Source organism: Cavia porcellus, unplaced genomic scaffold (assembly GCF_034190915.1).
Source record: "Cavia porcellus strain 051 isolate PalLab524CR breed Dunkin Hartley unplaced genomic scaffold, mCavPor4.1 scaffold_26, whole genome shotgun sequence".
Taxonomy (NCBI): Eukaryota; Metazoa; Chordata; class Mammalia; order Rodentia; family Caviidae; genus Cavia; species Cavia porcellus.
Genome location: NW_026947509.1, coordinates 24705072 through 24718152, shown reverse-complemented (window position 1 = coordinate 24718152; position 13081 = coordinate 24705072). Strand labels below are relative to the sequence as shown.

At 37.6% G+C, this 13081-nt stretch overlaps 1 protein-coding gene across 1 annotated transcript; it reads right to left on the bottom strand.

The window, feature by feature from the left end:
- LOC100734838 (olfactory receptor 4E1) lies at positions 1 to 948 on the bottom strand. Its single transcript, XM_003474511.1, has one exon. It carries the CDS (start codon positions 946 to 948, stop codon positions 1 to 3), a length of 948 nt encoding a protein of 315 aa, XP_003474559.1.
- Positions 949 to 13081: the final 12133 nt, after the last annotated feature.

Sequence of the window (13081 nt, the reverse complement as noted above, 5' to 3'; positions counted from 1 at the left end):
TTAATTTTTGTCTTTCTTTTCCTTCCTCCCCATCAATTTGTTCAAGGCATTCTTCATGTCTTCATTCCTAAGGGTATAGATGATAGGGTTCAGCAGAGGGGTGACAGCTGTGAAAAATACAGACACCACCTTGTCCTCTGGGAGGCTGGTAGACGGGCGGGAATAGATGAAGATGCAGTGTCCCAGGAACAGGGTGACCACGGTGAGGTGGGCTGCACAGGTGGACAGAGCCTTTTGTCTGCCTTTAGAGATCTGCTGCCTTAGACTTACCAAGATAACTGCATAGGAAATGACAAGGACCACAAAACAGACCACAGAGATCATCCCACTGTTGGAGACAACGAGGATCTCAATGATGTGAGTGTCAGTGCAGGCCAGTCTGATCAGCTGAGGTATGTCACAGAAGAAATTGTTAATCTCATCAGGACCACAGTAGGGCAACTTTATGATGAGTGAGGTCAGGGCGATGGAGTGGATGGTCCCCCCTGTCCAGAGGGCCATAGCCAGCAACGCACATACCTTCCAGCTCATCACTGTCATGTACTGCAGGGGTTTACAAATGGCCACGTACCGATCGTAGGCCATGACAGTGAGAAGGAAGATCTCAGTGCAGGCAAAGAGGTGCAGGAAGAACATCTGGGTCACGCAGGCATCAGAGGAGATGAGCTTCTCTGCTGACCAGGTGTCTTTCAACATCTTGGGGACAGTGACAGTGGAGTGGCAGACATCAATGAAGGACAGATTACTGAGGAAGAAATACATGGGAGTGTGGAGCCGGTGGTCATAGATAATAGTTATGACAATGAGGATGTTTCCAATCAGTGTCAAAAGATAAAAGATAAGGAACATGAAAAACACAGCCATCTGTAGGTTCTGATTTACAGATAAACCACTAAGTCGAAAATACATTACTTCAGAAGTTTGATTGAGTAAGAAAGCCTCTTCCATTCTTTTTGTCGGACACTTCTTTCAATAAGTAGGAAAAAACCCTCAGTGTACCACTTAATATATTTTATCCATCTCGAATGTGTGTTCAAATAGTTCTCTTCCCTCTCCCTTCTTCCTTGCCTCCTTCCCTTACTCTGTCCCTCCTTTCCTTTTTTTCTTTCTTTTCCTTCTTCCCTTTCTGTTTTTCTTGTGCTTGGGACTGAACCCAGGGTCTCTGAGTGCTAACCCCCACTGAGCTACACCCCCCTTGTATTTTTTTATTTTTGGTACCTGGGATCGAACTCACAACCTTGCTCTTGCCAGGCAGGTGCTTACACCACTGAACTAAACCCCTAGCCCCTCACCCTTGTATTTCTTTTAAAAATTTCCACGCAGTACTTTTGGGTCATTTTGGAAGCATAGCAGGTGCTAAACATACAATCTGGAAAAATGCAATAGAGAATCGTGATTCATTAAAAGAAACCATTAAAAGAAACCTCCAACTCTTATTGGAGTAACTTATTGATGGTTTAAATTTGGGTTATATATTTTTACAGAGTACATTAAGGTTCTCCTTACTCTTAGTAATTAACTTGTCCAAGGACCTACAAATCTGGATTTCAGAGACAAAGTTTTCTTTATTGTCCAGTTGACTGCACTTTTCCTTAAATCAAACTCCTTGCTCCCTGTTGTTTTGTCATGGTAACCTGGAGCTGTAATTTTCACCGGATGATCTGGCTTTCAGGTAACCGACAATGTGGTTATGATGTGTTTTGAACAGTTCTCCAGAGGAGGCTGATCAAATCCTGGAAAATTCAGAAAATCTGAAAGAAGGAAAGGAGGCTTGTCTGTCTTTCAGTTCTCATCTGAAGCCAGCCTTGCTCATTCTTAAACTGAAGGCCAAGTCCAGGCCTGATCGCATCACCGTCTTGTATAGATCATCTCCAGCATTTTCCAAATTCTTGTTCTGGTACCTGACTTACTGGTTCACAAGTCAATCAAAAGAAATTAACTTATTTTCTTAAGATTACCCTATCCATGGCTCAGATGTAACTATTCTTTTTTATTCCAATTGTATGTATTATATAGAGTCACAGGTTTTTAGTCCTTGAAGGGGCTTAAGTGGATTATGAAATTTTACAAATAGAGAAAATAAAACACAGAAAGTCAATGCAAACTAGCCCAAGATTATGCCAAATTGGAGAACTGAGTCACAGCAGGATCTGCAGCTCAGGTCTCCTGATCCCTCATCCAGGCTTTACACAATCTGCTCCCACTTTCTCTGGATGTTTGTGGTGATCTGCACAGTGTGGTGTTAGGTGGAGTGGTGTTAAGTGGCTCCTTCTTCCTCTTCAAGATGTCCAGAGCCAGGTTGGGGGTGTGATCTATTTTCTGGCTTATCTCTCTTTTCTGGCTTACTGTTTTGGGCCTCTGCCTTAGGACACAGCCTTCCAGGGAGGTCCACCCAAGGAGGCTGTTTCCCATGGCTTCTTGGGCCTCGTGATTCTATGCTCAGTCCTTCCTATCATGGGTCAATAGTGGTGATTTATAAAGATCAGGCTCTCAGTCAGACAAATACACCAACTCCCCATAGCACAGCTTGTTCAAAAAGAGTGCAGATCTAGAGATCAGGTTGAGTAAACTAAGCCAGACTCAGACAAATACTGCTTGTTCTTGCTAATATGTGAAGACTAAGACAGATGACAGGAGAGTAGCAGGGAGTATTAGACAGGAGGAAGGGAGTAAGGGAGAAGGTAAGAGAAGTGTAAGGACCAGTAATAGGAGGAATGGATGTACTCTAAACATGGTACACATTCAAATGCCCCAAGTGACTAGAGGGAGGGCTGGCCAAAAGTGGGGGAAGAAATGATTAAAGTAGGTTTTCTGTTATCTGTATAATGAATATACACTAATAAAGCTGTAATAAAGTGGGTAGAGAAAGCTCATCTTCTGCTCTCATCGCTTTCTCTTCTCCAATATTTCCTGTACCTCAGTAGGCCCAGTCTTCTGCAGTAATGGCTGCTCTTGCTTATCTATGTTAGAGGAAAGAGTGACAATTATAGCAAAGTGGGTTGTGACAAAGGAAAGAGTGACAATTATATCAAAGTGGGTTGTGACAAAGATTTTGGGGGCAGGAGAAGTCTTTGAATTAAAATTTAAAGATTTAATAGGTCTAATGCCTTGCTTAGTAGCAATGGCTTAATGTGGTAACATCTTAATATAGCTACCCTAACTTAATTTTTTGTTAGCACAGGTTTGCAGTACATAATAACTATATTCATCATGGGAAGTTGGTACACGCCCATAGCACATCTTAGTATTTTTCTTTTTTTCCCTTTCTCTCTCTTTCTTCCATCTCTTGGTTCCTTTCCTTTTTTTTTCTTCAAAAAATCTGTCTCCCTGTTTTCTATTTTCTATCTGGTTTTGATCTTTAATTTATTTATCTTTGGATTTCTCATAGAAACCTTGTGATATTTAAGCTTGAGTGTTTTTTTTCACTTAGCATTAGGGTATCAAGGTGTACTCATTTTACTATAAATGTGAATTAATCTTATTTAAAAATTTTATTATTCATTTAAATCTTTGGCTCCAGAAAACCTATTCTAAATGTGCAGTAATTTACAGCTTCTTTCATGCCTGAGAAATTGAAAGTTGAAGAACTGACCAAGAATGAAGATGAGATTTGTTTTAAGTGTAATATGAAAAATTTCAACTGCATAGAGAAGAAAAGATGTGTGGATTGAAAACTAGCCCTGAAATAAAAACTTCTATTTCTTTCTTAAAGTATGTGGTGTACATTTTTCATTAACCTCCCCACAGTGTATTTCCTATTTCTGTGAAGCCATAGGAGCTGGGTGCAATGGCAGTAGACATTTCATTTATGTCAAGAACATCATGCACAAATTGCATACATTTCAGGAAAGTAGGGGAGGGGTGATTAATATAAAAGTAAAGCCAAAATATTTAAATAAAGTTAAAATATTTTAAAAACTTACCCAATGGTTTCTGATGCTCTCAGGACTTCCAAAAGTTGGAAACTGGATTGTTAGTCCTATAGTTTTGATATCTTCCAGTTGTTCAAGTTTGAAGTTGGACAAGTCAAATAATATAATTTACTTTTATTTTTGCATTAGGAAGGTGAGAACTCTGGAAATTTCTTTGGGCCTTATTCAGTTTTGGTGATAAGTTCCAGAACATGTATTTGGTAATACTTTCTGATGAGAGGCACTATTTAAGATTTTTGCTAAAATCTTCACTTTGTGCTTATTATAATTTTTCAGTATGTCAAAACATGTAATTTTGCAGCAAGATTTTTCTAGGACCTGGTTTTTAGTTACCTGATGTGCTGACTTCAGTTAACTTCAAGTACAGAAGAGGAATCTCAGGGAAGAAAGCAGCACAGGAACGTGATTTGCCCTTTTTCAGGCCCTGGTGATGAACAGAAGGACAAAAGCCATAGCCCATCACCTCTGCAGGCCATGTTGTTTTATCAGGATACTTCTAAAACAAAGCTTGACATAATGGTGTGGCCAAAGCCTCTTGTTTCCTTTGCAGCACACTGTATAGGTGCAGGTGCTGTATCGTTAGCTTGTGGTGGACTATTCCATTTAGAGTACTGAGCGGGAACTGTGGAGAGGAAAGCAGCTGGCACTGGCAGCTGTGACACTGGCTGTGCTATGTCTGAGTTATAAAGGGTGTGTCTGTGGAAATTTGCAATCAATTACATCAGCTTACTCTAGCTATGAGTCAGAAAAAGTTGGTTCCGTGGGGATTTTACAAATGTCTCTAAAAGAATTTGATGAAAAAGCAAAGTTTAAACATCTAAACCTTTAGGGCACTTTTCTAATGTAAATGCATAGTTAAGTGAACTACTATTGAGTAGTTTTCTCCTAAGTGCTAATATATTGATATATTAACTTTTGTGTTTTCTTATTTAAAGTATATAGAAACAGAGATGAGAGAAAGGCTGTTGAGGTGAGCATTCAGTCGGCTCTCTCACACAGGTGTTAAATGCTTTGACTCAAATTGCCCGTGTAACTTGGAGAAATTACTTAATGTCTGTCAGTCTCAATTTTCTCATCATGAAATATGAATAATGATAGAATTTATTTTTAGAACTTCTTTTGGGTAGAAATAATACATACATTCAAAGAAAAAATAAGCAGTAAGAAATCACTAGTTGATGTTTACATACTGTCCTTTACAAATAGTTGTTCAAGATACAAAAGTGGAACATATAAAGTAGGAATTCAAACAGCAAGACTGCAAACAGTTCTGTTCAAGCATCCAAAAAAAACTTAGTAGTATGGTTGTCAATCCTATATACTTAAATATACATGTATTATCTATATCTTCATTTATGTTGAGACTAAACAAACTAAAGCAGCTAAAATCATTCTGAACAAAGAATAATAGTATTGCTGGATTTTACATCATGACACTCCAGGATCAGCACTGGGTACTATAATGTGTGTTTTTTTTTAACTGTTTATAAAATCTATCTAAGCAGAGTGGGTTTTAAATCCTGATACACTATTAACAGTATCTTCTGCAATCTTTTTTAAGACTCTCCCTCCCCTTTCATTTCCCCAGGGTACACTGTGCATCTTTGGGTCTCACCATGACCCTTGGTTTTCAATTGGGGGGGGGCAACCTCTATTTACCTAAGTGGTTCCGAACCTTCTCTCTCCTGGACTTGATCTCTAATTGTATTCCTTTACCTATTAAAGCCTGTTTTTCCAACCTATCCACAAATACTGGTCCAGTTGCCCCTATTACTCTCTGGTTCTCTGTCACATAGAGCATTGTTTTCTCATATTTGATTTTCAAATCTCTTTTTCATGTTAATTTCATGTTAATTATATTTCCTAAAAATAGCATCTTGGTGGACCCTACCTCCTGATCTACTCTACATGTGGTTCTTTTTTTTAATTTAGTGTATCAAGGCCATCTGTATTAGAGATTATAACAACCTTCTCTGCTTCATTTCTGTTATGCTCTTCTTTTGCCACCAGTTGGCTGCTTGTCTTCTTCATTCTGTTTTATGCTGCATTCATTGAGGCCTCTCTGACCCTGTTCCTGGAATCCTAGTACTTTTCTCTCTCTCTAGAATGCCCTGCAGTATTCTCTGTAGAGTTGGATTGGTGGTTGAGAATTTCCCAAGTTCCTCTTTGTCTTGGAAGCATCTTGTTTCTCCATTAATTTCTAGAGACAGTTTTTCAGGGTATATTAATCTGGCCTGGAAGTTATTTTCTTTCAGAGCTTGGAATATTTCACTCCAGGTTCTTCTTGACTTGATGGTTTGTATTGAGAAGTCTGCAATTATTCTGATGGGCCTTCCTTTATAGGTTATCTGTTTCTTGTCTCTAACAGCTTTTAATATTATGTTCTGATATTGAATTTCTGGGATCTTGATTTTTACATGCCTGGGTTTAGCTCTGATTTGGTTGTAGGTGGCTAGAGTTCTGTATGCCTCATACATCTGAATATCATTTCCTTTTCCTATGCTTGGGAAGTTTTCCTTAATAATTTCTGTGAATAGCCTTCGTAGTTCATTTGTTTGTACCCCTGCTTCTTCATTCACATTCTTTATTCTCAAGTTGTAGATCCTCTTGTTATCTTCTAGCCTTTGTATTGTTACTGCTTGTTTCCTTGTCATTTTAAAAAGTTTTTCCTTTCATAAGCCCACATTGCAAACCTGTTCTCCAGTTTGGATAATCTATCCCTAGTTTCTTTCAAGCAGTTTTGCCAGTTTTCAATGGAGTTTTAATCCCCTATGGATTAGTCAACCTGTTGTGGCCTTCACTGTATTAGTGTGTGCTGCTGCCATAGGGAATTGATTTTGGATAATCTATTGGGTCTCAGCCAGGTTGCATGACCCAGGCCAAGCTCACTCCACCAATCCCGTTCGGGAAGGGAACAACTAACTGAAGTCACTGCTGCTCCTTGTTCTTGCCAGTCCTGCCCAGTCCCAGAATGTCTGTTGAAGCCCTTTTTCTGTGGAATGGTTTTATTCTTGTCACTCACCACAGGTTGATGCAGATTCCCCACTTGGTCAGCTCTCAGTCCTGCTTGCCAACACTCGACCTCAGTGTGACTGGGTTTCCAGTGAGTCAAAGCGACAGGATTTCAGATGGCTTGGTAAGTCACTGCCATACGAATTTGGGCACTGCAGCGGAAGCACTGAACCTTTAGCTGTTCCAATAATAGCACCAAGACTGTATGTTTGATTGGTTCTTCTCACCTTAGTTTCTTCTTGGGACAAGAGAATTCATCTCCCTCTTTTTGGGACTCCCCACACTGTTTTATGTTGAATTCTAAGTTGACTATCTCAGGGAGCCTCTGTAGCCTGCTGTTATTTATTCTCCATTTATTCTTTGCTCCTTCCCCTTATTTTTAGAACTCTTGAAATCTTTTAAAAACATGTGGCATTTATATGCTACCCATATTAATATAATTATATAATATGCAATTCAAACAAACAAACAAACAAACAAAAAAACTAAAGCAAAACAAAATAAGAAATAACTTCCTGCCAATTGCCAGCCAGCATTTTGGCTTCAAATATTTTGTTTGTTGGTTTTCTTGTATACAGAGTCTCACTATATAGTTCAGGCTAGTCTTGGACTCATTATGTACCCTGGCCTGGCCTCCAACTCATAATAATCCTCCTACCTCATCCTTCTTGAGTCATGACATTATAGGCATATGTCACATGTCATATGTCACTTTTTTTGTTGTTTTATATAATAGTGAATTCTTATCCCAATTTGCCTTTTGCTTTTCATGTTTAGATGCATAAGTGTGGCTGTTATGGCTTATGTCTAGATTTCCCCCAAAGCCTCTGTGGTCATAGGTGAGCATTTTCAAGGGTGGCTGGATTTAGAGTGTGTGGTCTTAGGGCGAAGGGTGTGTGATTACTAAATTAGTCCACTGAATGGTTTGGTATAGTTCTGGGTGTGAATTATGGGATGGCCTACCTTGGGCGTCAGTGCTGTCACCTAAGGGTGTGTAGCCTGGATAGAATGTAAGCACGCTGCTGCTCTTCTGCTTTGCTGCTTTCTGTCCACCATGAACTGTTGCCCCTCTGGGTGCTGCTCTGCCATGCCACTCTGCTTTGGAGCCAGACAACTACAAGGTGGAACTTTTATGAACATTGAGCTATAATAAAACTTTCATCTTTTTTTTGTCTTCCTTTTTTCTTTTAAATTTTTTTTTTATTTTGAAAAGAACAAAACCAAATGAGAAAGGAAACAAAATGGGGTCATTCAAAACAAAAGGATGGACATAGCACATGATCAAAATCACAATAAATGGTGATCTACAATGGTTACTATGATGTCTCTTGTTATCTTCAATAGAATTGTCTATGTCATCAGGCAAAGTAAAACTGAACATGGCAGTACAGAATAATATCAATAAAAAAAACATTGGAGACATTACAGGACCTCAAAATCAGGTAATAGTCAAACCAGAATGGGTATCCTAGTGAATCTTATTGTCTTCAGAGAAACTTTTCATGTTTTAACTTTGGATGTTGAATATTTTGTTTCAGCAGTAAGAAAAATAAGGCAGTGATTGTTTAACTTGGTGAAGGAAAAATTCAAATGGAAGAGGTGGAGATTATAAGTTTAAATTTATTTTAATAGGTATACAGTACATAAAATTGTGCATATAATAGGGTACCATGTGATGTTTTAAAATATGCATATACTATTTAATGTTTAACTCAGATTAAACATATTTATCTTCTCAAACATGTATCATTTCTTTTTTGTATTTTGAAGAGAACCAAACCAGACAAAATAAAACAGAATAGAGCCAATTAAAACAAAATAGTGAATATGATACAGAACTTCAAAGAAAGATAATAGGAAGTTAACAATGACTACTATAATTTCTCTTCAAAGTAACTGCCTATACTATCAGTTATAATAAAAATCAATCAAAAAACAATGAAAGAAATATAGGGCTTCAAAACAAGATAATAGATTAACAATGGCCTCCACCTTTCCTTTTTAGACATTTCCTCCCTTGTCACTTTCACAATATCTATTGTGCATTTTCTATTTCACTAACTCCTTTAGTTTTTATGCTAGGGAGACGATACGATGTTCACCCATGTGACCCTGAACCATTTCACCCATGAGCATGTGACAGGGAACCAGAAAGAAGTAGAATGGATCAACTGCAGAATGAATAAGAACGATTTGGCATTTTTACACAATGGACAGTTACTCAGCTACAAAGAAACATAATCTCAAGGCTCTTGTCATTTCTTTCTTGTCCATTCTGCGATTGATGGGTAAGTTATCTCTGTTTTTTTTTTCTGGTCTCTTGTAACATGGAGTATTGTTTTCTCTTCTTTGACTTTCAGTCTATGAATTGTTTTTTGTGTTAAGTGTGTTTTTGGTTTAAAGCATATTGATAGATCCTGTCTTCCAATCCTCTTTGCCTGTGTTTCTTTTCACTGGTGAACTGAGGCCATCTACCTTAATGGTTATAGACAGCGTGCACTGTTTCATCTCTGCCATGCTGTTTTCCTGCCATTGGCTCCCTACTTTTACCCTCCATTCAGCTGCGTGCACTGCTTGGTGATCCTCCTCTTCCACTTTTCCTGGAACTGCAGTCATTTTTATCTCTTTCTAGAATGTCCTTCAGAATTCTTTGGGGTTGGTTTGGTGGTTATAAATTCCTTGTTTTTCTTTGTCATGGGAATATCATTTTTCTCTGTTAATTCTGAAAGATAGTTTTGCACTATATATCAGTCTGGGTTGGAAGTTGTTTCCATTCAAGATTTGAAATACTTCACCCCAAGTTCTTCTGGACTTGATGGTTTGTGTTGAGAAGTCTGTCATGATTCTGATGGGTTTTCCTTCATAATGGTCTGTTTTGACAGGAGTTGCTAGCTTCCTGAATATATCTTTGAATGTTTCATAAATTCTAAATCTTATATTATTTATTCAAGGTTTCCCTCATTTTCCTATCTTCTCTTTTTAAAAAAATTTGTGTTTTTAACATATGCTCAGCAATTCTTTTATTTTGTTTTCCATTTCTTATTTTACCTGAGATAGTGTTTCTAATTTCTTTCATAACCTCATAAAGTTGTTTCTTAACTCAGTTACCATCACTTCAGAAACTTCAGGTTTGTGACTTACAGTCTCTTCCATAAATCTCTTGGACTTGCTCTGCATGGGCTGGAGACTGCCTGTTGCTTTTCATCTTGACATTTTTCTGAGTTCTTTCAGGTTTTAGGGTTATAAGCACTTCCTACGTTGGCCATGATTTCTCCAAGGTGTGACTGATGGGTTCTCCTGGCCAGTGTTGGCTATGGGGACCTGATCGTGGCCAGTGGGTGTGTTGGTGTGGGGCTGGCTGCTGCTTTTCCCAGTCTGAGCTGCTACCTATAGGAAGCTCCCTGATGGAGGCGAGTGTGTGTGTGTGTGAGCATGGGATCGACTGCTGCTTCTCCAGGGGCTGCCTGCTGCTCCCCGTGACCAATGCTGCTTATTCCATGTATCATTTCTTTATGATGGAAGCATCCCAAATTCTTTTTTCTTTATTGTTACCTACAGTCACCGAACTTTGCAATAGTACACTGGAGCTTCTTCTGCTATCTATTTACAATGTAGTACTCATTGATCAGCGTCTCCTTTCCCCTATGTTCTATCTTCTCAGCCTCTGGTAGTCGCCTCTCTATTCTTAACTAATGAGAAATCAACTTTATAAGTATTCTACCTATGGGAGAGATCATGAAGTGCTTTTTTGTGGTGCTTTGCTTATTTCACTTAGCACAATCCTGTCCAGTTCTATCCATGTTGTCTTGAAAGGACCAAATAGTATTCCATTGTATGCATGTCCCCTCCTATTCTTTTTTATTTTATTTATTTATTTATTTTTTAACTTTTATTTTAAAGAGGGTAAAATCAAACAGAACAATACAGATCATAAAAAAACAATGTAATAGATACAGATTTCAAAGTAAGACAATGGGTGATCGTCACTGTCTATCACCTTGTCTCTTTGTTTTCTTCCAAATAGTTGTCCATATCTCACATACAATGAATTCATTCAAAACAAGATAGTATAAAGCTGATCAGAACAGGATGATGAAAGCATTTTAGGTCTTCAAGACCAGACAACAGAGAAGTCAATAATGGCTGCCATAATGTCTCTCATTCTCTTCAAAATAGTTGTCCATACTTTCATGTATGTTGAAATTAAACAAAACAAAGCAGACTAAATCACTCTGAACAAAGAATAATAGTATTTCTGGATTTCATATCATGACACTATGAAATCAGCACTGGGTACCTTAGTGTCTCTTTTTCTTCAAAGTAGCTGTTCATTTCATCATGCATTATATAATCGATTCTCATAAACTGTTTAGAAGTTCTACGCATGTATGCGTCTCTACATGTACACCTATCATTTCTGTATTACAGGGAAAACCAAACCAAACCGAGATAAAACAAAAAAAATGCTTAAAAAAACATGAAATGAAAAAGACATATAAACAACAATATCAAAGAGCCCAGAACACTGACTATACAGGCTTTCAAAACAAGGTTGTATGAGCATAACTAGGGTTGCTATTTTACATAATGATCTTCAAGAGTTCCTCAGATTATCATACTATAATATGCACAATTGTTCCAATCCTATGAATGTTAACTACTTTATTCTAGAAAGCTTACGTAATTTGTAACATAATCATCTTAGCTATCCTAAGTGTGTTTATATGATTTTAGATATTTTTCCCTTCCTTTTTGTTTTTCATTTTCTCTGAGATATTATTTTTTCCTCTTTAAGAAGATTCTTGTTCTTTCACTGTGCTTATTGAGTTTTTTGTATCTTATGTACTCTAATCATTTCTTACACTAGGGAGACTATATGGAATGTACATGTGTGAGTTTGATTTATTTCACTTATGAGTATGGTCTCAAGTTGCATCCAATTTACTTATAAATATCTCAATGATAGAGTAGAGTAGTATACCATTGTACAAAAATACCACATCTTTTTTATTTATTCCTCAGTTGATGGGTATTTAGGTTGTTTCCAAGATCTGGGTATTACAAATTGTGCTGATATAAACATGGGTGCACATGTATCATTGTGAAATGATGTTTTCAGTTCTTCTGGGAATATGCCCAAAAGTGGAATAGCTGGGTCAAATGAGATCTCCAATCTCAATTTTTGAGGAATTTCCAGACTGACCTCCATAGTGGTTGCACCAGTCTACACTCCCACCAACAGTGCGGTAGAGTTCCTTTTACCCACAGCCTCTCTAGCATTTGTTTTTGGTAGTTTTCTTTATGATGGCCATTCTTTCTGGAGTGAGATGGAACTTCCATGATGTTTTAATTTCTCTAATGACATATCATGCTCAACATTTTTTCATGTATTTATTTGCCATTTGTATTTCTTTATCTGAGAACTGTATATTCATCTCAGATGCTCATTTTTGGATTGGGTTTTTGAATTTCAGTGGTCTGATATTTTAAAATTCTTTATGTGTTTTAGATAGAAGTTCTTTGTCTGAGGGACAGTTCATGAAGATTTTTCCCATTTGTGGGCTTTCCTTTCACTATGCTGGAGATTCTTTTGACATACAGAAACTTTTTAATAAGATGTGATCCCAGCTATTGATTCTGGGAAGTATTTCCCATGTGGTTTGTTTCCTGTTTATGAATTCTCTACATACCCCTATGTCTTCAAGATTTTTACCTAATTTATCTTCCAACAGATATAGTGTTTCTGTTTTAATATTCAAATCTGTGATCCATTTAGATTTTATTTTAGTATATGGTGATAGGCATGGGTCTTGTTTTAGTTTTCAGCATGTGGAGAGCCAGTTTTTCCAGCAAAATTTATTAAATAGACTGTCTTTCCAGGGAACATGTTTGGCCCCTTTATCAAAGATAAGGTGGTTGAGTGTGTTGATAGTTGTGGATATATCTTCTAATCTATTCCATTGATCTTTGGCTCTGTTTTAATTCTAGTACCATGTTGATTTTATTATACTAGCTTTGTAGCATAACTTCAAGTCAGAGATTGTGATGCCTCCTGCCTTGCCTTTGCTGCTTAGAATTGCCTTTGCTATTCTAGGTCTCTTCTGGTTCCAGATGAATTTTAGGATTGATTTCTCTAG

What these genes read in the sequence shown, in the direction of transcription:
- LOC100734838 (XM_003474511.1), bottom strand. Translation starts at nt 948, where the DNA reads ATGGAAGAGGCTTTCTTACTCAATCAAACTTCTGAAGTAATGTATTTT.